The 25,976-nt window shown below is 48.1% G+C and overlaps 1 protein-coding gene across 1 annotated transcript in view; it reads right to left on the bottom strand.

The window, feature by feature from the left end:
* SCN1B (sodium voltage-gated channel beta subunit 1) overlaps positions 1–24,508 on the bottom strand; it is a 76,814-nt gene extending 52,306 nt beyond the window's left edge. Inside the window, exon 1 of the mRNA XM_068241927.1 lies at positions 24,018–24,508. Coding sequence (XP_068098028.1) covers positions 24,018–24,057 — 40 coding nt within the window. The 5' untranslated portion in view covers positions 24,058–24,508. The remainder of the gene's footprint in view (positions 1–24,017) is intronic.
* Positions 24,509–25,976: the final 1,468 nt, after the last annotated feature.

Raw genomic sequence — 25,976 nt, 5'->3', positions numbered from 1 at the left:
AATACACTGATATACAGAACACCCACGTCACCAGCTAAGGCAGAGCTCCGGGCATAGGCCACAATACACTGATATACAGAATGCCCACATGTGACCGGCTAAGGCAGAGCTCCGGGCATAGGCCGCAATACACCATCTGATATGCAGAACGCCCACATGTGACCGGCTAAGGCAGAGCTCCGGGCATAGGCCACAATACACTGATACGCACAATGCCCACATGTGACCGACTAAGGCAGAGCTCCGGGCATAGGCCGCAATTCACTGATATACAGAATGCCCACATGTGACCGGCTAAGGCAGAGCTCCGGGCATAGGCCCCAATACACTGATATGCACAATGCCCACATGTGACCGGCTAAGGTAGAGCTCCGGACATAGGCCGCAATACACTGATATGCACAATGCCCGCATGTGACCGACTAAGGCAGAGCTCCGGACATAGGCCGCAATACACTGATATGCACAATGCCCACATGTGACCGGCTATGGCAGAGCTCCGGGCATAGGCCACAATACACTGATACGCACAATGCCCACATGTGACCGACTAAGGCAGAGCTCCGGGCATAGGCCGCAATTCACTGATATACAGAATGCCCACATGTGACCGGCTAAGGCAGAGCTCCGGGCATAGGCCGCAATACACTGATATGCACAATGCCCACATGTGACCGGCTATGGCAGAGCTCCGGGCATAGGCCGCAATACACCATCTGATATGCAGAATGCCCACATGTGACTGGCTAAGGCAGAGCTCCGGGCATAGGCCGCAATACACTGATATGCACAATGCCCACATGTGACCGGCTATGGCAGAGCTCCGGGCATAGGCCACAATACACTGATATGCACAATGCCCACATGTGACCGACTAAGGCAGAGCTCCGGGCACAGGCCGCAATTCACTGATATACAGAATGCCCACATGTGACCGGCTAAGGCAGAGCTCCGGACATAGGCCCCAATACACTGATATGCACAATGCCCACATGTGACCGACTAAGGCAGAGCTCCGGGCATAGGCCGCAATACACTGATATGCACAATGCCCACATGTGACCGGCTATGGCAGAGCTCCGGGCATAGGCCACAATACACTGATATGCACAATGCCCACATGTGACCGACTAAGGCAGAGCTCCGGGCACAGGCCGCAATTCACTGATATACAGAATGCCCACATGTGACCGGCTAAGGCAGAGCTCCGGACATAGGCCCCAATACACTGATATGCACAATGCCCACATGTGACCGACTAAGGCAGAGCTCCGGGCATAGGCCGCAATTCACTGATATACAGAATGCCCACATGTGACCGGCTAAGGCAGAGCTCCGGGCATAGGCCACAATACACTGATACGCACAATGCCCACATGTGACCGACTAAGGCAGAGCTCCGGGCATAGGCCGCAATACACTGATATGCACAATGCCCACATGTGACCGGCTATGGCAGAGCTCCGGGCATAGGCCGCAATACACCATCTGATATGCAGAATGCCCACATGTGACCGGCTATGGCAGAGCTCCGGGCATAGGCCGCAATACACTGATACGCACAATGCCCACATGTGACCGACTAAGGCAGAGCTCCGGGCATAGGCCGCAATACACTGATATGCACAATGCCCACATGTGACCGGCTAAGGCAGAGCTCCGGGCATAGGCCACAATACACTGATACGCACAATGCCCACATGTGACCGACTAAGGCAGAGCTCCGGGCATAGGCCCCAATACACTGATACGCAGAATGCCCACATGTGACCGAATAAGGCAGAGCTCCGGGCACAGGCCGCAATACACTGATATGCACAATGCCCACATGTGACTGACTAAGGTAGAGCTCCAGGCATAGGCCGCAATACACTGATATGCACAATGCCCACATGTGACCGGCTAAGGCAGAGCTCCGGGCATAGGCCCCAATACACTGATATGCAGAATGCCCACATGTGACCGGCTAAGGCAGAGCTCCGGGCATAGGCCACAATACACTGATATGCACAATGCCCACATGTGACCGGCTAAGGCAGAGCTCCGGGCATAGGCCACAATACACTGATATGCACAATGCCCACATGTGACCGGCTAAGGTAGAGCTCCGGACATAGGCCGCAATACACTGATATGCACAATGCCCACATGTGACCGGCTAAGGCAGAGCTCCGGGCATAGGCCCCAATACACTGATATGCACAATGCCCACATGTGACCGACTAAGGCAGAGCTCCGGGCATAGGCCCCAATACACTGATATGCACAATGCCCACATGTGACCGGCTAAGGCAGAGCTCCGGGCATAGGCCGCAATACACTGATATGCACAATGCCCACATGTGACCGGCTAAGGTAGAGCTCCGGGCATAGGCCCCAATACACTGATATGCACAATGCCCACATGTGACCGGCTAAGGCAGAGCTCCGGGCATAGGCCCCAATACACTGATATGCACAATGCCCACATGTGACCGACTAAGGCAGAGCTCCGGGCATAGGCCACAATACACTGATATGCACAATGCCCACATGTGACCGGCTAAGGCAGAGCTCCGGGCATAGGCCCCAATACACTGATATGCACAATGCCCACATGTGACCGACTAAGGCAGAGCTCCGGGCATAGGCCCCAATACACTGATATGCACAATGCCCACATGTGACCGACTAAGGCAGAGCTCCGGGCATAGGCCGCAATTCACTGATATACAGAATGCCCACATGTGACCGGCTAAGGCAGAGCTCCGGGCATAGGCCGCAATACACTGATATGCACAATGCCCACATGTGACCGACTAAGGCAGAGCTCCGGGCACAGGCCGCAATTCACTGATATACAGAATGCCCACATGTGACCGGCTAAGGCAGAGCTCCGGGCATAGGCCGCAATACACCATCTGATATGCAGAACCCCCACATGTGACCGGCTAAGGCAGAGCTCCGGGCATAGGCCGCAATACACTGATATACAGAATGCCCACATGTGACCGGCTAAGGCAGAGCTCCGGGAATAGGCCGCAGTACACCATCTGATATGCAGAACGCCCACATGTGACCGGCTAAGGCACAGCTCCGGGCACAGGCCGCAATACACTGATATACAGAACACCCACGTCACCAGCTAAGGCAGAGCTCCGGGCATAGGCCACAATACACTGATATACAGAATGCCCACATGTGACCGGCTAAGGCAGAGCTCCGGGCATAGGCCGCAATACACCATCTGATATGCAGAACGCCCACATGTGACCGGCTAAGGCAGAGCTCCGGGCATAGGCCACAATACACTGATACGCACAATGCCCACATGTGACCGGCTAAGGCAGAGCTCCGGGCATTGGCCCCAATACACTGATATGCACAATGCCCACATGTGACCGGCTAAGGCAGAGCTCCGGGCATAGGCTGCAATACACCGTCTGATATGCAGAATGCCCACATGTGACCGGCTAAGGCAGAGCTCCGGACATAGGCCCCGATACACTGATATGCACAATGCCCACATGTGACCGGCTAAGGCAGAGCTCCGGGCATAGCCTGCAATACACCATCTGATATGCAGAACGCCCACATGTGACCGGCTAAGGCAGAGCTCCGGGCATAGGCCGCAATACACCATCTGATATGCAGAACGCCCACATGTGACCGGCTAAGGCAGAGCTCCGGGCATAGGCCGCAATACACCATCTGATATGCAGAACGCCCACATGTGACCGGCTAAGGCAGAGCTCCGGGCACAGGACGCAATACACTGATATACAGAACACCCACGTCACCAGCTAAGGCAGAGCTCCGGGCATAGGCCACAATACACTGATACACACAATGCCCACATGTGACTGGCTAAGGCAGAGCTCCGGGCATAGGCCACAATACACTGATACGCACAATGCCCACATGTGACGGGCTAAGGCAGAGCTCCGGGCATAGGCCGCAATACACTGATACGCACAATGCCCACATGTGACCGGCTATGGCAGAGCTCCAGGCATAGGCCGCAATACACCATCTGATATGCAGAATGCCCACATGTGACCGGCTAAGGCAGAGCTCCAGGCATAGGCCGCAATACACTGATATGCACAATGCCCACATGTGACCGGCTAAGGCAGAGCTCCGGGCATAGGCCGCAATACACTGATACGCAGAATGCCCACATGTGACTGGCTAAGGCAGAGCTCCGGGCATAGGCCGCAATACACTGATACGCACAATGCCCACATGTGACCGGCTATGGCAGAGCTCCGGGCATAGGCCGCAATACACCATCTGATATGCAGAATGCCCACATGTGACCGGCTAAGGCAGAGCTCCGGGCATAGGCCGCAATACACTGATATACAGAATGCCCACATATGACCGGCTAGGGCAGAGCTCCGGGCATAGGCCGCAATACACCATCTGATATGCAGAATGCCCACATGTGACCGGCTAAGGCAGAGCTCCGGGCATAGGCCGCAATACACTGATACGCACAATGCCCACATGTGACCGGCTATGGCAGAGCTCCGGGCATAGGCCGCAATACACCATCTGATATGCAGAATGCCCACATGTGACTGGCTAAGGCAGAGCTCCGGGCATAGGCCGCAATACACTGATACGCACAATGCCCACATGTGACTGGCTAAGGCAGAGCTCCGGGCATAGGCCACAATACACTGATACGCACAATGCCCACATGTGACCGGCTATGGCAGAGCTCCAGGCATAGGCCGCAATACACCGTCTGATATGCAGAATGCCCACATGTGACTGGCTAAGGCAGTGCTCCGGGCATAGGCCCCAATACACTGATACGCTGAACGCCCACATGTGACCGGCTATGGCAGAGCTCCAGGCATAGGCCGCAATACACCGTCTGATATGCAGAATGCCCACATGTGACCGGCTAAGGGAGAGCTCCGGACATAGGCCCCGATACACTGATGTGCACAATGCCCACATGTGACTGGCTAAGGCAGAGCTCTGGGCATAGGCCACAATACACTGATACGCACAATGCCCACATGTGACCGGCTAAGGCAGAGCTCCAGGCATAGGCTGCAATACACTGATACGCACAATGCCCACATTTGACCGGCTAAGGCAGAGCTCCGGGCATAGGTCGCAATACACCGTCTGATATGCAGAACATCCACAAGTGACCGGCTAAGGCAGAGCTCCGGGCATAGGCCCCAATACACTGATACGCAGTACGCCCACATGTGACCGGCTATGGCAGAGCTTCAGGCATAGGCCCCAATATACTGTCCCATGGAAGAGCTTACAATCTAATCCCTGCCATAGGCATATGTCTATGTATGTATCATGTAGTGTATGTAACATAGGGCTTGAGTCACATAAGGTTTAACTTAGTTAGCACGCCTAAAATCCCCTTAGCACGCCTAAAGCCTTTTTTGCGCGCTACGTTATCGCCTGCAAAGTTAAGCGCTGTGTGGTGCGCGCAAAATGTCTCACCGGATGCAACTAAACCGTTGCATCGGGAGCGCCCGAAACGGTACGCAGTGCGACGTTTTGGGCGCACCCAGTGTGACGCTCTAGGCACACCAGGCGCAACATTTGTTTTAGGCGCACCCGATGCAACGGTTCGCGCACACGGCGCAGCGCTAAACTTTGCACGCAATCAGTAAAAGGTTTTAGGCTTCCGTGAATCGAGCCCATAGTGTAGTGTTTTTTTTTTTGGGGGGGGGGGGTTTAATGTAGAAAATCGCAGCAGCAATGAAATAGCACCAAAAGAAAGCTCTATTTGTGAGAAGAAAAGGAGGTATAATTAATTTGGGTCTAAAGTTGCATGACCGAGTAATAAAGTTATGAGGTGCCGAATTGTAAAAATATGACCTGGTGACTAGGGGGGTGTAAACAATACCAGTTGCCTGGCAGTCCTGCTGATCTATTTGGCTGCAGTAGTGTCTGAATAACACCTGAAACAAGCATTTAGCTAATCCAGTCAGACTTCAGTCAGAGCACCTGATCTGCATGCTTGTTCAGGGGGTGTGGCTAAAAGTATTATAAGCAGAGGATTAGCAGGACAGCCAGGCAATGTGCATTGTATAAAAGGAAATAAATATGGCAGCCTCCTGATCCCTTTCACTTCAGGTGTCCCTTTAATAAGAGCATTCAAATGTTGTTGTGCTCCAGCTTGTCTGCATTTTAGTCTGTCTCGCTCTCTCCTCCGCGGAAATTGGATTCTGCCGACGATAGGAAATTGGATGCGGCATACCGGGCTGCCTCTATGTGTGAAGCGATGTGTCAGCACTGCGTTCTTTGTTTCTCATGCCCTCCCTAGCTCGTCTCTCCTTCTCCTCTCCTTCCCCTCCACCAGCAAGTAAACGCTCCCCCTCCCCCCCTCTCCTCATATTCCGTCAATTCTCTCGCACGTTCTTTCCAGGGATTTTTGCCGCATCAGCGTTTTAATCCCCTACGACGCTACTGGGGAAGTAATGAGGTAACGAGAAATCGCTGTACGCAGTGCCTTGCTTTAACCATCATGCATTGCAAAACAAAACAAAAAAAAGCCCTTTTAGGGTGATTTCCTTTAATGCTGGGGGGCTATCAGAAATCTCTGATTATCGTTTGATGAATGGTAATAGATGTCTATCAAACGCAAGCCTTTGTTATACTGTTCATTCACAGAGATGCAATTTGTGCTGCATTGGATATGAAACCAATGAAGCTTACAATCTAGCACAGGCAGCACGGTGGCATGGTGGGCAGCACGGTGGTGTAGTGGTTAGAACTCTCTCCCCGCAGTGCTGGATACCAGCCAGGGCACTATCTGCACAGAGTTTGTATGTTCTCCTTGTGTCTGTGTGGGGTTCCTCCGGGCACTTCGTTTTCCTCCCACATTGAAAAAAACATACAGATAAGTTAAAGGGAACCTTAACTGAGAAGGATATGGATGTTTCCTTTTAAACAGTACCAGTTGCCTGGCAGTCCTGCTGATCTCTTCCCTGCAGTAGTGGCTGAATCACACACATGAAACAAGCATGCAGCTAATCCAGTCTGACTTCAGTCAGAACACCTGATCTCCATGCTTGTTCAGGGGCTGTGGCTAAAAGTATTAGAGACACAGGGTGAGCAGGAGAGTCAGGCAACTCTTATTAATTTAAAAGGAAAAATCTATATCCTTCTCAGTTTAGGTTCCCTTTAACTGGCTTCCCCCCGAATTGGCCCTAGACTACGATACATACGCTGCACAATACATACATAGACATATGACTATGGTAGGGATTAGATTGTGAGCTCCTCTGAGGGACAGTTAAGTGACAAGACAATATATTCTGTACTGCGCTTCGGAAGATGTCCGCTATATAAATATTAAATAATAATTACAATCTAATGATAACATTGCTTAGAAATCTAATGATATCCTCACAGCCATTGGAAAATCCTCCTAGAAGGCCAATCTCTGCTGGGCCAGGAAGTGGAAGTGGGGATAGCAAATGAAAGCCACTAGCTGCCAGCCAATTACCTTCCAGCTGTGATAATGATCAGTTTTCACTGGCTAGCTCCGCCTCCACTTCCTGTTCAGCCTGAGCAGTCATGTTGGCCACAAACATTCAGATTTTGGTGTAACCTTTATAAATAACTGATTTTAAATGACTTTCAGCAGAACCTAAGGCAACCATTACAATGTTTTAAAAGGATCCCATTAGAACATAATTGTTTGGCTCTCTCATGCAATAAAGCATTAGATTGTAAACAAGCTACACCATTTTGTCTGCTTTCATAAAGAAATGCTCTATTGACGTGGCGGATTTCTCAAGGATACGATCATATGTGGCCCATGTTTGTTTTCCTACTTTGTACAGCGCCATGGAATATGTTGGCGCTTTATAAATCAATAATAATTACTGGCTTTAATATGATCGCAAAGTGGATCTTTTAATGCTGTGGATCAATTAGATACCAACTTTTGTTTTGAGGTTAAATGAGGTCAATGACAATAAGATGGTTCGCTAAAAATTGTACAGTTAATAGGTGCCAATTAGCGGTATAATTTTGCAGCCGATCACTGTGGTAATCAATCGGTCTTGCCCATTAACGGCCGAATTCCCGCTAAGCAATCCGATCAGATCGATCCCAAAAAAGGAACGATTACATTAATCGTCCGTTAATAGGCAAAACCAATCATTTCTGATCAATTACCAAGATCGTTTGATATTGTACTGTTAATGGGCATCTTAAACCTTACTTTTCTCCATCCAAATCCAATCAGACAAACAAACAAAAAATGTCTGACCTTAAAAAGTAACCTGAACAAAAAGTTTGTCCACAAAAACTCTCATCTATATAAAGCTCTGATGAAGGTGGAAATACATTGTTAATTGGCCATTATATTCAACCATCTGACGGATCCCTCTCTGATCAAATCTGAGTAGTACTTTTAACTGCCCACACACTGCACAGATTTACAATAGATTTTCCACACACTGCACACAGATATCCAATAGATTTCCCACACACTGTGCACAGATATCCAATAGCTTTCCCACACAATGTGCAAAGATTTCCAATAGATTTCCCACACACTGTGCACAGATATCCTATAGATTTCCCACACAATGTGCAAATATTTCCACTAGATTTACCACACGCTGTACACAGATATTCAATAGATTTCCCACACACTGTATACAGATTTCCAATAGATTTTCCACACAGTGTACACAGAGATCCAATAGATTTCCCACACACTGTGCACAGATTTCCAATAGATTTCCCACACACTGTACACAGAGATCCAATAGATTTCCCACACACTGTATACTGATATCTAATAGATTTCCCACACCCTGCACACAGATTTCCAATGGATTTCCCACACACTCTGCACAGATATCAAATAGATTTCGCACACACTGCACACATAGATCTAATTGATTTCCCACATACTGCATACATATATCCAATAGATTTCCCACACACTGTACACAGAGATCTAATAGATTTCCAACACACTGTACACAGAGATCCAATAGATTTCCCACACACTGTACACTGATATCCAATAGATTTCCCACACACTGTACACAGATTTCCAATAGATTTCCCACACCCTGCACACAGATTTTCAATAGATTTCCCACACACTGTGCACAGATTTCCAATAGATTTCCCACACCCTGCACACATATTTCCCACACACTGTACATAGAGATCCAATAGATTTCCCGCACACTGTGATATCCTATAGATTTCCCACACACTGTGCTCAGATTTCCAAAAGATTTTCCACACACTGCACACATATATCCAATAGATTTCCCACATGCTGCATACATATATCCAATAGATTTTTCACACACAGTACACAGATATCCAATAGATTTACCACATGCTTTACACAGATATTCAATAGATTTCCCACACACTGCATACAGATTTCCAATAGATTTCCCCCACACTGTGCACAGATATGCAATAGATTTCCCATAGACTGTGCACAGATATCCAATACATTTCCCACACACTGTGATATCCTATAGATTTCCCACACAGTGTACACAGATTTCCAATAGATTTCCCACACACTGTGCACATATAGCCAATAGATTTCCCACACATGGTATGGGGGAATTGTTTTGCTCTGAACTCTCATGCCGCAGGGCACGGGACAATTATATGTTAAACTAGCCTGAATGGACTCGCTAAATGATGTCAGCGTATTCTTGGGAACCCTTATAATCGTACTGGCAAGCCCATGTTATAGACAGCCTATCAGTTTGGTCGTGGGATATGAGAACTTCTCATGTTCACTCTCTGGAGCCAAATTTTGACAGTGGGGAATTCAGGAGGATTTCCATAAAGCGGGAATCAATGATCTCGCTGCATTTATCAGGTGGGGTAGGATGATTTTGGTGTAAGCAGCGGGAGGGGAGTTCAAGATGCCTTTACACCGTTGTACTTTTGGGCAATATCCTCTACCCTTTCTGGCCACATGTGTAGAATGCATTGTCTATGTGTTATTGGGGCGGCCATCTTGTACTCTACAAACCAGGGCTGTGGAGTCGGAGTCGTGGAAATTTTGGGTGCCTGGAGTCGGAGTCGGGGAAAAATGCACCGACTCCGACTCCTAATGAATTTTAACTGTAATTAAAATAGAAAATATGATAAAATGTTCTATTTCTCAGATAATAGTCATTAAAAATAATGTATATATACAGTAATAGCTGTGCTTAGTCCACAAAAATGAAATAAACCAATCAAAATGAGTTACTTGTGCTGCTTCAATAAAGCAGTCCCTGTATTTTTAAAGTCAGATATACACATCTGATTGTGACTGTATATATGATGTGTACACAGGAATCTCTTATATATACACTAAATAACATCTATGCTGTAAGAATAAAGCCTGATGTGTAGCCGTGTCACTAATAGAGATGGTCAATGAGATGGGAATAATTCTGCACTGATTCTTATTTATGCAAATGTACGCACTCTCTTTGCTCATGAAATCAAATAATTTGATATGTTAAAATTTGGTTTGGTGACTACAAATTAAATGGTACCTGAGAAGTATGAAAAGAAAAGTTTTATACATACCTGGGGCTTCTTCCAGCCCCCTTCAGGCTAATCAGTCCCTCGCTGTCCTCCTTCACCACCTGAAACTTCTGCTATGAGTCCCAGTAATTCAGCCAGTCAGCGCTGTCCGGCCGCATGCCGCTCCCACAGCCAGGAGCATTCTGCACCTGCGCAATAGTGCTGCACAGGTGTAGTATGCTCCTGGCGGCGGAGTGTGTGCATGCGCACTACACCAGACTGGCTCAAGAACCTGGACTCATAGCAGAAGATCCAGGTGGCGGAGGAGGACAGCGAGGTACTGATTAGCCTGAAGGGGGCTGGAGGAAGCCCCGGGTATGTATACAACTTTAATTTCATCTGTCTCAGGTTTACTTTGTTACACAGTAGTACTATACTCTACATATGCACTCCCCACAGAGCTGCAGGGAATCCACTGGAAATGTTGTGCACATTGAACACAGAGGTGTTGTCTATCACCCATAAACCTTGTTCAGATTGTACATGAAGAATGTGTAATAGAGGAAGAATCCCCTTATTCCCCTGCAGAGCACCTGCACATCACTCTTACATGTACCCACAGTTACATTGCCTAGGGCCTTATACATGTTCTTTGTTGCGGTCTGTACCTTTTACAAGTACTCTTACCAAGGACTAGTTTTAGTCTATGACTAAAGGGAATAAATATGGCAGTCTCCATATCCTTCTCACTTCAGTTGTCTTTTAAAATTCCTAAGCGTTGGCAGTTAAGAGACAAATTTCATGTTACATACTTTCCATCAACAAGATTGTAATATGCAAATTAGAGGAGTCAGAGTCGGAGTCGATGGAATCCGAAACTGAGGAGTCGGTGTAGGTGGATTTTTGGACCGACTCCACAGCCCTGCTACAAACTCTAAAGACCACATTGCCTGCATCTCACGCTCTAAACAGTGAATTTCTGCCTCAGAAGCCCGTATGTAACCTATGTGTTTTGTGGCCCAGGCAGTCTGGGCGGCCTCCTGTGAGTATCTGGCATATGTGAGGCAGCCCTGATCTGTTGCTGAGAGATCTGGCTTGTCGGGTTGTCTCAGCAAAGCGCAGACTAAACCCATCGCCCTCCTCACCCCGCCCATCGTTGAGGAGGAGATACATTTCTGAACTTTTTCTTACAAAGCTTTTTCAGCAGAATTCATTTGAAATAAGATGGAAGTAAAGGCATGTAAAAATGTATGTCTGCACTTGGGCCTCATCCAGCTTGTAACAAAGAGACGGATCTCATCGACCTGAAGCTTTCCGCCATTCTGCCGCGTACGCGTCTCCTGGGAGGACAGCCAGACCGCAAATACACTGCACAATACACTGGGTGTGACCTCCGGTGCTGAAGGTCACAGATAGATCGCTGCTGCACAGAGAGGTGAGACGAGTCATTAGAGAGGCCAACCGACATTCCTCTAAAGCATGCAAATTCGCATAGCAATACAAGTGAATGGGACTGTTTCCACTTGTCAGGATTCCTTTGCGTTTTTCTGTGCAGAAAAAATTTGCATGGCAGAGCGATCAGAATTCGCATAGCGCTAAGGTAATCGCTTACAATGTATTTAATAGGAAATTCGCATGAGGTTTGGGTATGCAAATTTTCATGCGAATTCGCATAGAAACAATGGAAAAGCACACATGCACTGCCATGGTTAACTTCGCATACATCGCCATCCATGCGAATTCGCATGAAAATTTGCATGAACCTGCTGCGATTCGCACCGCACAAGTTGAAATGCAGCTTAAAACTTTTTTTTATTACTCGTCTCAGGCATTGGCCGCCCCAGCTTAATTTTTTTTTGAGGGGGGGGGGGGGGGGGGGGGCAGGGCACAAAGGGGGCACAATGGCTGGCTGGTGGGGCCCATTTGCGTGATCAAAATCATCGATGTTTGTATGGCGAGCTTTAGATATTTTTTGCCTAACTCAGGTGATAAAATTAAATCTAACTAGTTCAGCAAAGATAGGAACCAAATGTAAATATCACAAACAAAACTCAGAGACTTTTTAGCAGAGCAGATTGTCCAAATGATGGTGCTATTTTTTGAAGAAAAGTTACCTACACATGCATTTGGCTAGTTGGCTGGCATGCTTTAGGCCTCTTTCACAGTGGGACGTTAAAGCCGCACAGTATAAAAAATTACACCGCAGACTAATGCACAGCAATACAAAGTCTGTGCGACATTCACAGTGCACACGTTGTGTTGTGTGTAACGTGTAGCAATATTTAGGAAGTGCTGCATGCTGTGCGTTTAGCAATAAGGCTTCTTGCACACAGGGACGTAGGCACACGTTAGTGCAGCCTGTAACGCTCCCCCAACACACAGCAATGTAACACAAGTGGGCTGTTCACACTGCCCACGTTGCATTACATTGTAACGCAGCAAAGTGCTGCATGCTGTGCGTTCTATGCGGCTAAGCCGCGTTAGACTGTTTGCACATGCTCAGTCATGTTGGGGAGGGCGGCCGGGCACATGGCTAATTAATATTCACTGCACGGTGTGACATGTGCAGTGTTTACTTCCTGGAGCGGCCGCTCTGTGCGGCGATTGGCCGGGCGGGACCACGTGATGCCGCATGCGTCCAAGAGTACGCATCACGGCATCACGAACGCCAGAGTGAGCTGCACAACACGGCTCACTCCGATGTCCACACCAGAGAACACCAGGCGTTGCATTAGGGGCATGTTATGTGCCCTATAACGTCCCCTAAACACAACGTCCTGGTGTGTAACTAGCCTTAAAGGGAAGGTTCAGGGAGGGTGGGTAAAAAATAAAAATCAAATTCCACTTACCCGGGGCTTCCTCCAGCCCGTGGCAGGCAGGAGGTGCCCTCGCCGCCGCTCCGCAGGCTCCCGGTGGTCTCCGGTGGCCGACCCGACCTGGCCAGGCCGGCTGCCAGGTCGGGCTCTTCTGCGCTCCAAGGCCCGGAACTTCTGCGTCCCACGCCGGCGCTCTGACGTCATCGGACGTCCTCCGGGCTGTACTGCGCAGGCTCAGAAGTACTGCGCATGCGCAGTAGAGCCCGGAGGACGTCCGATGACGTCAGCGCGCCGGCGTGGGATGCAGAAGTTCCGGGCCTTGGAGCGCAGAAGAGCCCGACCTGGCAGCCGGCCTGGCCAGGTCGGGTCGGCCACCGGAGACCACCGGGAGCCTGCGGAGCGGCGGCGAGGGCACCTCCTGCCTGCCACGGGCTGGAGGAAGCCCCGGGTAAGTGGAATTTGATTTTTATTTTTTACCCACCCTCCCTGAACCTTTCCTTTAATGTGCTGCGTTATGTGTGTTGCACATGCTCAGTAATGTTTTTTTTTTTTTAAATGTAACTCATGCACCGTTTTTGTTCCATCAGTATGCAACAAAAACGGCACACCAAGAGAAACAACGCAGTGCAAAATAACGTCCAATTTTATAACCTACATGCGCTGCGAAAGGAGACAAAGCATTCCAGGCCCCAGCTTGTGTCTCACAACTCTACAAGCAAGGGGAGTGGGAAAAGGCAGGAGAGAGAGAAACACTATGTGGAATTCCTTATCTTAGTAGCTAAGCATTTAGTTTAAGGGCTCATTTCCACTAGTGTGGTGTGGAATCGCCTGCATTTCACCGCAGACGAAATCGCATGCGGGTGCGATTCCGCATGCGCTTTTGCCGCAATTTCGCATGCGATTCTGCATAGGTAAGGGTATAGGCGAATTTAACCATGTCACTGCCTGTGCAAATTAACATTAATACCAATGCGAAATCGCATGCGATTTCCCTATTAAAATACATTAGCGGCGATTCGCGTGCATTCCTCTCGCACGCGAAACCTGACGGCTCTGCCGTGCAGATTTCAGCCGCACACAAAAACGCTCCCGCAGACGCACAAGTGGAAACAGCCCCCATTCACTTGCATTGCCTATGAGAATCCGCATGCGGATTCGCTATAGTGGAAACGGGCCCCAAAAGAAAAACAGTAAGCTTTCAGCTAGTAAGCATTCTTCAGAATCTATTCCTATTGACTGATAATGTTAGAAAATACAGTCAGAAGGAGGTGGAGAGATATTTTTTGCAAATATAAGTGTCATCCAGATACATTTATTACAAGGGATCTTGCAAGGATTGTGAGGTATTTATGTCAAATAGATAAGACCCTTGGTTTACATAACGCGTACACAGACTCAAGCTGACATGGAGAGTTATTTTACAGACCCTATCCTGATCACTGTATGCTGCTGGAGCCTTGAAACAGTTAACTGTACTATATGTTACTGACAAGGGGGGGGTGGGGGGGGGGGGGCACAGTGATTCCAGGGGGGGGCAGTGCCCCAGCATGCCCTAGTGTAGCACCGCCCATGGTCTCAGGTACCCTTTAAGCCACCAGCAAGCCACGAGATACTCAGAATAATTATGACAGTACTTTTTAACCAACTTGCTGAAAAGTTTAAAGATGAAAAATGATATCCCAGGAGAAAACACAGGAGAAAAAGCAAATTGAATCAGTCCCTCTATCCATTGTGTTGCACATCCTGAGAAATTGGATTGCAATGCAGCGGGGATGTAAAGTTGCATTGCAGCCGACCCTTACAGTGCGGCATACTGACCACACACTGCATGCTTGCCCCACACGCCTCGCCTGCTACCACACTGCATGCTTGCCCCACACGCCTCGCCTGCTACCACACTGTATGCTTGCCCCACACGCCTCGCCTGCTACCACACTGCATGCTTGCCCCACACGCCTCGCCTGCTACCACACTGCGTGCTTGCCCCACACGCCTCGCCTGCTACCACACTGCATGCTTGCCCCACACGCCTCGCCTGCTACCACACTGCATGCTTGCCCCACACGCCTCGCCTGCTACCACACTGTATGCTTGCCCCACACGTCGCCTGCTACCACACTGTATGCTTGCCCCACACGCGTCGCCTGCTACCAAACTGCATGCTTGCCCCACACGCCTCGCCTGCTACCACACTGCATGCTTGCCCCACACGCCTCGCCTGCTACCACACTGCGTGCTTGCCCCACACGCCTCGCCTGCTACCACACTGCATGCTTGCCCTACACGCCTCGCCTGCTACCACACTGCATGCTTGCCCCACACGTGTCGCCTGCTACCACACTGCATGCTTGCCCCACACGCCTCGCCTGCTACCACACTGCATGCTTGCCCCACACGCCTAGCCTGCTACCACACTGCATGCTTGCCCCACACGCCTCACCTGCTACCACACTGCATGCTTGCCCCACACGCCTCGCCTGCTACCACACTGCATGCTTGCCCCACACGCCTCGCCTGCTACCACACTGCATGCTTGCCCCACACGCCTCGCCTGCTACCACACTGCATGCTTGCCCCACACGCCTAGCCTGCTACCACACTGCATGCTTGCCCCACACGCCTCGCCTGCTACCACACTGCATGCTTGCCCCACACGCCTCGCCTGCTACCACACTGCATGCTTGCCCCACACGCCTCGCCTGCTACCACACTGCATGCTTGCCCCACACGCCTAGCCTGCTACCACACTGCATGCTTGCCCCACACGCGTCGCCTGCTACCACACTGCATGCTTGCCCCACACGCCTCGTCTGCTACCACACTGCATGCTTGCCCCACACGCCTCGTCTGCTACCACACACCTCGTCTGCTACCACACTGCATCCTTGCCCCACACGCGTCGCCTGCTACCACACTGCATGCTTGCCCCACACGCCTCGCCTGCTACCACACTGCATGCTTGCCCCACACGCGTCGCCTGCTACCACACTGCATGCTTGTCCCACACGCCTCGCCTGCTACCACACTGCATGCTTGCCCCACACGCCTCGCCTGCTACCACACTGCGTGCTTGCCCCACACGCCTCGCCTGCTACCACACTGCATGCTTGCCCCACACGCCTCGTCTGCTACCACACTGCATGCTTGCCCTACACGCCTAGCCTGCTACCACACTGCATGCTTGCCCCACACGCCTAGCCTGCTACCACACTGCATGCTTGCCCCACACGCCTCGCCTGCTACCACACTGCGTGCTTGCCCCACACGCCTCGCCTGCTACCACACTGCATGCTTGCCCCACACGCCTCGTCTGCTACCACACTGCATGCTGGGCCATATCCTGTCGGAAACTGTTAGGGCCTGTTAAGTTTTCGTCGCATCCCCGATTCAGGTCCTGAACTACTTTACCGCACGGCTTCTGCAGCGAGCTGTAGCGATCTGAGTCGGCCCAGAAGTCATGTTAGTCTATGGCCACGCATGTATTTTTAATTTTTTTATTACAGACGCAACGTTTCGGCGTGCATGGGCGGAAGCATATTTTTACAATATGCTTCCTTGCACTTTCTGCATGCCCCGAAGCAGGAAGTGACCGTCACTTCCTGCTTGGCCCAATGCCAGATGGGGAATACTGCGCAGTAACGCGGTATTCCTCGAATCTCCCCGAAAGGCCTGGTTTTGGTGGTGCGGCGTGGCTGCCGCACTGCCAGTTTGTAGGGTGAAACTGGCCTCATATGGCAAAAGTAACAGTGTGAAAGCCCCCAATGAAATATAATTGCAGCTCATCCACACAAAGCCACACATGTGAGTACGTGTCACGCCGTCGCCTTGTAAGCTGGGCTCTGTTTGGTGCCGCTAGTAGAAATGTCGGTAATTGAAATTACCGATATTGTACTATACACTTACCCGGCACTTCAAGTCTTCCCCACCTGCTTCCCATGAACTACCAGTCCCACATTCTCAAGTACACACATGGTTTCTGTAATAATGCAGGGATGCAGGGGAATGTAGCCTGGCATCCATTTTTTTCTCTTAAATGGCTGTCACATGGTCATACCTGATTGACCAATTGGTGATCCCACCAGCTGGATCCAGAGAGGAAAGGCAACAAGTAGTATTGCTGTCCCAAATACATTTGGTGCAATGATTTGCCTCTATATATATGTTTGTGTCTCACACAAATCGGGCCTGATTCACAAAGCGGTGCAAAGTTTTTGCACGCCTGTGAAAAGCCCTTTATCACGCCTAAACTCAGTTTAGGCGTGATAAGAAGAAACTCGCGCGATCTCCCGCGCGCTAAGTTTTGCGCGCGTAGCGCACCGCGCTGCGCGCGCAGTGTGCCGTGCTTCGCGCGCAGCGTCCATTGAGCCCTATGGGACTTTGCGCGCGCAGCGCGGTGCGCTACTGGAGCTTCGCGCGAAGAGCAGCACAAATCGGTGATAACTCAGCTTTGCACCGCTTATCACGCCTAAAGTCTTTTAGGCGTGATAACTGAGTTATCACCGCTTTGTGAATCAAGCCCATTGTCTTGAGTAGCTCTCTCCTCACTCTCCCTCCCCCCCCCCCCCTCCTCCCCATCCCCCATCATAACTTCTGTCTTTATGTTGCAGTTTGTAGACCCTATTCCTATAGAATGCATAGGTTGGATTACAGGAAACTACATCTACATTACTGACACTGTCAGCATGTCACAAGTGCTGCTCAGGTCCAGTTTCCATCATGCGCTGAGTACACTAGTGTAACTTAACACCACCGCCCTCCACACGCCATGGCCAATCTCAGCTGACCCTGACACTTGTAACAGAGGGGCCAAACGTTTCCTGCATCGCTGAGGCTAAATACAATATATCACTCATAGCCTCCTTCCATGCCCTGACCCCCTGTGTCCTAAGCTCCTCCTCCACATGCCACGGCCAATCTCAGCTGACCCTGACACTTGTATAACACAGAGAAGGGACAAACGTTTCCTGCATTGCTGAGGCTAAATACAATACATCACTCACTGCCTCCTTCCATGCCCTGACCCGCTGTGTCCTAAGCTCCTCCTCCACATGCCACGGCCAATCTCAGCTGGCCCTGACACTTGTAACACAGAGAAGGGGCCAAACTTTTCCTGCATGGCTGAGGCTAAATTACCAGAACCCATAGCGGAGGATCTCGGTGGCAGAGAAGGACGGCGAGGGACAGATCAGTCTGAAGGGGCTAAATGAAGCCCCAGGTATGTATGTTTTTTTTTTATTTCCATCTCAGGTACAATTTAAAGGTGCCCATACATGGTACAATTCGATTATATAATTTAGTTTGATTATTCTGATCAAATATATAGATTTTTTTTAGACGTCTGATCATTTTTTTATAGAAAAAAAACAAAAACGGATAATCGTTTGTTTCTCTTGATCGAAAAAAAAGATTTTCAACTTTTATTCAATTCAATCGTTTTGGTAGAAAAAACAGGAAAATCGAACGTTTTTATTGTACCGTGTGTGGGTACCATTATGTCGAGATGTTGGGTGAATGCTGTACACACACTAGTCAAGCAAATGATCGCCGGACAATCCTGTACTTGATCCACTTCCTGCTCTGCAATTGCTGTCCAAACACCCAGGCGTACATTCCACTTTGAATGTAAATAATAGTAGTGTGCGACAACCGTTTAATAGCTGCCCTAACAGTATGGCCTTTACAACCAATGGCCCTACACTGGTCGATAGCAGCCTGATAATGTGCATGATTGATTGGTTCCCATAGATGTAGCAATAGGCAGCAGCCATATCAGTTGTTGTGGGCCATACAAGCAGGGGCGGGGCCTAGCATGTCCCTAATTTGCCTGTGCTCATATCCAAGGCCGGATTGATACTTTTTATGCCCCTAGGCCAAATTCCTTGTGGCTCCCGTTTCACGCACAGCAGCTGCCCCTCCCATTCCACGCACAGCAGCTGCCCCTCCCATTCCACGCACAGCAGCTGCCCCTCCCATTCCACGCACAGCAGCTGCCCCTCCCGTTCCACGCACAGCAGCTGCCCCTCCCATTCCACGCACAGCAGCTGCCCCTCCCGTTCCACGCACAGCAGCTGCCCCTCCCGTTCCACGCACAGCAGCTGCCCCTCCCATTCCACGCACAGCAGCTGCCCCTCCCATTCCACGCACAGCAGCTGCCCCTCCCGTTCCACGCACAGCAGCTGCCCCTCCCGTTCCACGCACAGCAGCTGCCCCTCCCGTTCCACGCACAGCAGCTGCCCCTCCCGTTCCACGCACAGCAGCTGCCCCTCCCATTCCACGCACAGCAGCTGCCCCTCCCATTCCACGCACAGCAGCTGTCCCTCCCATTCCGTGTGCAGCCCCCTCTCCCATGTCTAACATCCATATACAGCTTTTTTGGGGCAGCAGCCCCCTATCTTTTATTTGGTGCTCCCCACTTTCTGCCCCCCCCCCCTTTTTCATTTGCAATTTCTTCTTCCATATGCATCTGCCCCTCTTTCATGTCATACCCGCCCCATTGGTCAATAGGTTCCCAAGGCACCAGCCTTTGTGACCTTTCTAGAAAGCCGGCCCTGCTCAAATCCAAGTACCGTACCGTACCGATTTGCCTTCAGGTAAGGTTAGAAGCTCCATTTAAAGTTTGCTGAGTAGCCTAAAAATATTTAGCTACACCTCCGCTGGTCCTCAATTTAAGAAAACTAAAAAAAACCAAAAACTTTTTTACTGCTTGATGAACTATAAGTCTACAGCGCTTTGAGTCCCCAAGGAGAAAAGCGCTATATAAATATTATTGTTATTGTTATGCAGTCCAAGATCTCAGTAAGAACTTACCGACCTTTCCAAATCACATGTTTACTTGATTAACTGTTCAGAATTGATCACAGTTTACCAACTGGCAAAATGGGTGAGAACAAATCCCTGGCAGATATGATTAAAATGGACCTGAACTCTTGCACAGGACAGAAGGAAAACGCAGAGAAATGCACCCTGTATGTATTTAGAGAGTTTAGCCTGTCTAATCCCCCCTCATCTGACTAATCACATGTTGTAATTTGATCTCTCAGCTGTGTCAGCTCAGGAATATTCTCTGCCACCGCAGAGCTGCTTATTTGTTAACACAGTATGTTAACCTTATGCCTGCTTCCATGAAAGCAGGAAGTAGACTCACTGCAGATTTATTGCAGGATTTCTATCAGCTGTAACAAATAAATGTTTTTCTATAAAGGTTATTATACTGGTGCTTATGTTTTAGAGCTGAGAGGAAGTTCTGAGTTCATGATATTGCCACTTGTGAAAAATTTCAGAATGTAAATCAGGGACAGTAAAGATTTCACAACAGGCTAACACCGACTAAATAAATAATACATTAATATTGTAAAATAGAAGATATTTTGATCACTAAAGAACAACTGCAGTAAAAATAACGTAATGAGCAAACACGTTTTTTTTTTCGTTTTTTTTTTTACAATTAAAAATGATTTAGCCAGCGTTTGCCCGTTGTAAAATCTTTCCTCTCCCTGATTTACATTGTGAAATGTATCACTGGGGGTGACATCTTTAGTCCTGCCAGGTGCTCTGTACGGAATGTTCGTTACTGAGAGTTCTATGCCCAGAGGGAGATGCTGCTCGCTTGGCAGCTGGATAAAGCTGTTATTTTCCCACAATGCAACAAGATTCACAGACAGCAAACTGTCAGGACCATGGTCATGACATCACAATGTAGGAGGGGTTTCAGAAGCAGGTGGTTTTGGCTCTTATAGTGGATCCGAGGTGAACTTCTACTCATTGCATAATTGTGTTCCTTTCCTATTGTTTATAGGGCTATCATCAAGCCAAATACTTTTTTGTTTTAATACTCTAATTCCCTATAAACTAAATAAACCACGCCCACAGGTTTTCAGAGAGCCTTGGCAGTAGCAAGGGCTCATGGGAGCTCAGTCTGGGCAGGAGGAGGAGGAGGTGTTACTAGCCATTGATTTCAGAGGCAGAGGGGAGGAGAGAGGAGGAGGTTTTTTTCACAGGCTGGGTGCTCAAGATACAGATAAGCCTGCCTCTGTGTAATGTTTACAAACAACATGGCTGCTGTCATTGTATCACAGGAAGAAATAATCATATTCTATTAAAGCTGTTTGCAGCTAGATTTGCTGTGTGAACTATCTAAACTTTAGATAAGATATATAGACAAGTTAATTGTTATAGTTCGTTTTTATCTCGGATCCGCTAGAGCGCCTGAGCTGGGCACCTCTATAGCACTAATGTACATGGATAATTTGGCGCATGGGTCATTTGGGACCACAAATTACATCTCCCTCTGAGTTGCTACGACTGTGGGGTGGAATAAAATTTAACGCCCCCGGGGATTTGAGCGGCAGCAGGGAGAGCGTCACTCGGCACAACCTGCGCCCAACTCACTAAGGGGCTGAGTAATACATACACGGGGTTTCACCATAATATTATCAGCCATACAGATGATCTATTCCAAAGGTACAGGGTACAATTTTTCTCTTTTTATTTTTTTATTTTTTTTTTGTTATTAGATAATTTAGTTTGATTATTCCGTTCGAATATAAAGATTTTTCCAACATGTCTGATCGGATTTTTATAGAAAAAAAACAGGATAATCGTTCATTTTTCTTGAACGAAAAAAAGATTCTTTTTAACTTTTAGTGGGTTCTTTGTAAAAGACAAAAAAGACACAGAGAGACCGGGAGCCCGATCTGGTGTATTATCAAAGGGACACCAGAATATATGTACAGATAGGAGGAAATATACTCACAAAGTTTAAGTTGCTATATATATGCAACCACTTTTGATCGCATGTGAGGAAGTACCGTCCTCACTCGGCCTTGCTTCTAGCAATGGGGTTGGTCGCAGCTCCACAAGAAAAGTATGCCACTGGAAAGGCCTTCCAAGTGTGCACTCCCCTAGACAGGGGTAGGATAAACTCCCTTCTCCCAGTCTTTTTAACTTTCATTCTTTTTGGTCAAAAAAATGTCATTCTTTTTGGTCAAAAAACGGGAAAATCAAATGTTTTTATTACAGCTTCTCTTTAAAGGTGCCCATACACTGTACAATAAAAACGTAAAATTTTCCAGTTTATTCGACCAAAACGATCAAATCAAATGAAAGTTTAAAATATTTTTTTTCGATCAAGGAAAAAAAAAATCGATTATCCCATTTTTAAAAAAAGTAAAAATCCAATTGGACATGTTGGGAAAATCTTTATATCCGATCTAATGGAATATTTGAACAAAATTATCTAATCGAAAAAAAATGAATTTTTTTTTTTACCATATATGGGCACTATAAGGCAAAATCTCCCACATGGAGACTAAACAGCAATAAAACTCCAGTAGAGGCTGGACTTGGACTTCAGATCGGAGACAGGGAGGGGAGTGTGGAGGTAAATAATGAGGAAAGTAGACGTATCCTTTAAAGGGAAACTGAAGTGAGTGGTATACGGAGGCTGCCATATTTATTTCCTTTTAAGCAATACCAGTTGCCTGGCAGCCAGGCTGGTCTATTTCTCTGCAGTAGTATCTGAATCACACCAGAAACAAGCATGCAGCTAGTCTTGTCAGATCTGACTTTAAAGTCTGAAACACCTGATCTGCTGCATGCTTGTTCAGGGGCTATGGATAATAGTATTAGAGGCAGAGGATCAGCAGGGCTGCCAGGCAACTGGTATTGAATAAAAGGAAATAAACATGGCAGCCTCCGTATACCTCTCCCTTCAGTTCCCCTTTAAAGGGTTACATGTTTGGCATGTGGCGCTATTCTCCGGTAATGTAGTGGCTTCTGCTGTACACAGATGGGAATTCAGGTGACGATATCTCATTACTAGAGGCCCAACACCCATCCGAGGTGTGAGGAGCCAGCGTGTGATTCAACTTAGCAAACTGCACTCAAAACTAAAGTATCAATTCCAGGAAGATTTGACCGAAAGTGTTCCTTTAAAAATGTATTTTTCAAAGACATCCAGAATGTGATAAACAACAGTATCCCCTTCCTGATATCAATTATCTGTACAACAACAACATATACCATAATGCTGTACAAAGCAAGAAAGAAACATATAAATCTAGCTCCCAACTGTCCCTCTTTTGGAGGGACAGCCCCTCTTTTTTTCCCCTATGTTGTTGTCACTTACAGTAAGTGGTAAAATGAAAGGTTTTGAACCAGTCCATCTCCTCATGGCGGATTCTCAGGGTCTTCTTTATTTTTAAAAGCATATGCTGACTGAGGGTAGGAACACACTAGGCAGAATCGCATATGCGTTTTCCATAGCGCATAGTGCAAAACGCATATGCGATTCTGCCCAGTGTGTTCCTACCCTGATAGTTACTCAGCGCAACTGGCAAATAGAGAGTAGGCAGGCCAGACAATATTTTTGTATAGATCCTTTCCAGGGATTGCTTTTATAAAGAATAGAGGAAATATTAAGAATCCCCCATGAGGAGGTTGTCTAGTCCAAATCCCGTCAGATCTGTCAGATGTTGACAACCTACTGTGAGTGACTGCCAGCGAAATGGGAAAAAGGTCATTTACAGTGGATTTTACTTTGGGAGAAAGGGACATCTTTTATGTGTGCATACTCATGCATTTAACAGTTTTCGCAATAGTGGCTCTTTAAAGGTATAAATCACCATTTATATCCCTCGTTAATGTGCACTTTCATGACATTTCACGGCGTTCCCCTTTGAAACAGGTCAAACATACCACAATAAGGTCACTTACCTGCCATAAGGCATAGTAGAATCGCCAGCCAGTAGTCCATGGTCTCCACTTTTGGCCGCTACCACCGATTAAAAGTTTTTACCGGGCCGGTGAAAGTACCCGAGGCAGCTCCAGTCCAGAAGCGGCTCGTTGAAGAAGTCTCAAGTTTAATGGTTGTGTTCGGAGTGTCAGGTTTCTCCTCGCGTCACATGTCCCCGGTCTTCTCGTGTTGTTAACGGTTAAAAACGGTTGTTGGCCCCAGGACTCGTCTGAGTGTCGCAGCCCTACGTCCCGGCGATCTCTCCCTCACCCCCTCTGGTCGCCCCCTTTCTTGCGTCTCCCTTCTAGAAGATGTCACTCGATCTCCGACTGACCATTCCGAAGGGGGCTAATTTTAGATAGCGATGGTTGGAGGTCCGCCCAGCCCTTCCTGGCAGCGTTCTTTATATCATTGAGGATGGGGTGGGGATCTGTGAGCAGATGAGGGTCTCTGCAGCCAGCAGGTAGTGAGATTCTGTAGAGAGAAGGAGAAAGCAGGTTATAATTGGTGTGACATGGGAGGCTGGGAGACGGCAGGAGGCAGAGGGAGGCGAGCTCAGCTTGCAATGTCATTCTGTCACTGGTAATAGATGACAGCCCTGCGGCCACAGCTGTACGTATTAGGCAGCTTGTGACAGGACGCCCTTCTGCCCACAGCGGACCAGTCTGGCTTTACCTGCTGACAAATGTCCTGCTGTTGGAACAGACTTTTACCACCGGAGGGGGGGGGGGGGGGGGGGGGCTTTTGAAAATTGGGTAAAAGAAAATGTTTACTTGTACAGCCAAGTGTGACCAACACTGGGAATCAGACTTTATTCATGCAGTTTAAAGAGAAACTCCAACCTAGAATTGAACTTTATCCCAATCAGTAGCTAATACCCCCTTTTGCATGAGAAATATAATGATTTTCACAAACAGACCATCAGGGGGCGCTGTGTGACTGATTTAGTGCTGAAACCCCTCCCACAAGAAGCTCTGGGCCCGCGGTACTCTGGGCAAACTGCCACAATGTAACAATGTTCACAGACAGGAAATAGCGGTTTACAGCTGTCTCTAACAGCCAAAACAGCTAGGAGCAGCTACATAACCTGCCCACAGTAAAAATGCCACCATGTAATAAATGTCAGAATGTGAATCTGGGAGAGGAAAGATTTTACAATGAGCAAACACTGACTAAATCATTTATACATAATTATGGTAAAAAATGAAGCACTTTTTTTACTACATTATTTTCACTGGAGTTCCTCTTTAAGTGTACCAGCGATGACATGTGCCATGATGAGATAGACATGTGTATATACAGTTACAAGCATACACACACTTATGCTGTGCTCCTTTTCTTATTTGAAAGCCCTAAACTATGCATTTGCATATTCCGTAGTGGTGCATTGTGGGTAACCACAAATGTTCACTTATAGCTGAATTATTGCAAATTTCCTTCTATTTTAAAGCGGGATTGTCACCATAAAAATCAAATTTCAACAGCAACTGGTCTGAGTGTATTAAGTGATAAAGATGCTAATCCTGCATTCAAAACTTTCAAAACTATTTCTGCTGTTATGGTTTGGAGTTATCACATACTTTAGGAGCACTGGCCCTTTAATAGTCAGTGCCAAACAGTTGCATGCTGGGAGTTCTTTTTATCTATAATATATCCATTGTCTTCCATTTATTTCCCTGCCTAGCTGCCTATCCTCTGCTCACTTGTGTTTACAAGCAAGGCTGAGGCGACTCAGCGATTGGAGGAGAAAAGAAAAAAAAGTTAAGGGCAGAAATGACATCAGGATTTAGCCTCAAACTGTGGGCAAAATACATGGTTCCCACCAGGAACAGAATTCCCTTCTTTTACTATATAAAATTCACTGAAATCAAAATGTGGACAGTACAATACATGTGTTATGTAAGTAGATCAAGTATTTATCTACTTATATATGTGTTTTT

Source organism: Hyperolius riggenbachi, chromosome 6 (assembly GCF_040937935.1).
Source record: "Hyperolius riggenbachi isolate aHypRig1 chromosome 6, aHypRig1.pri, whole genome shotgun sequence".
Classification (NCBI taxonomy): domain Eukaryota; kingdom Metazoa; phylum Chordata; class Amphibia; order Anura; family Hyperoliidae; genus Hyperolius; species Hyperolius riggenbachi.
The sequence above is the reverse complement of the archived record's forward strand: the minus strand, read 5'-3'. Positions and strand labels throughout refer to the sequence as shown.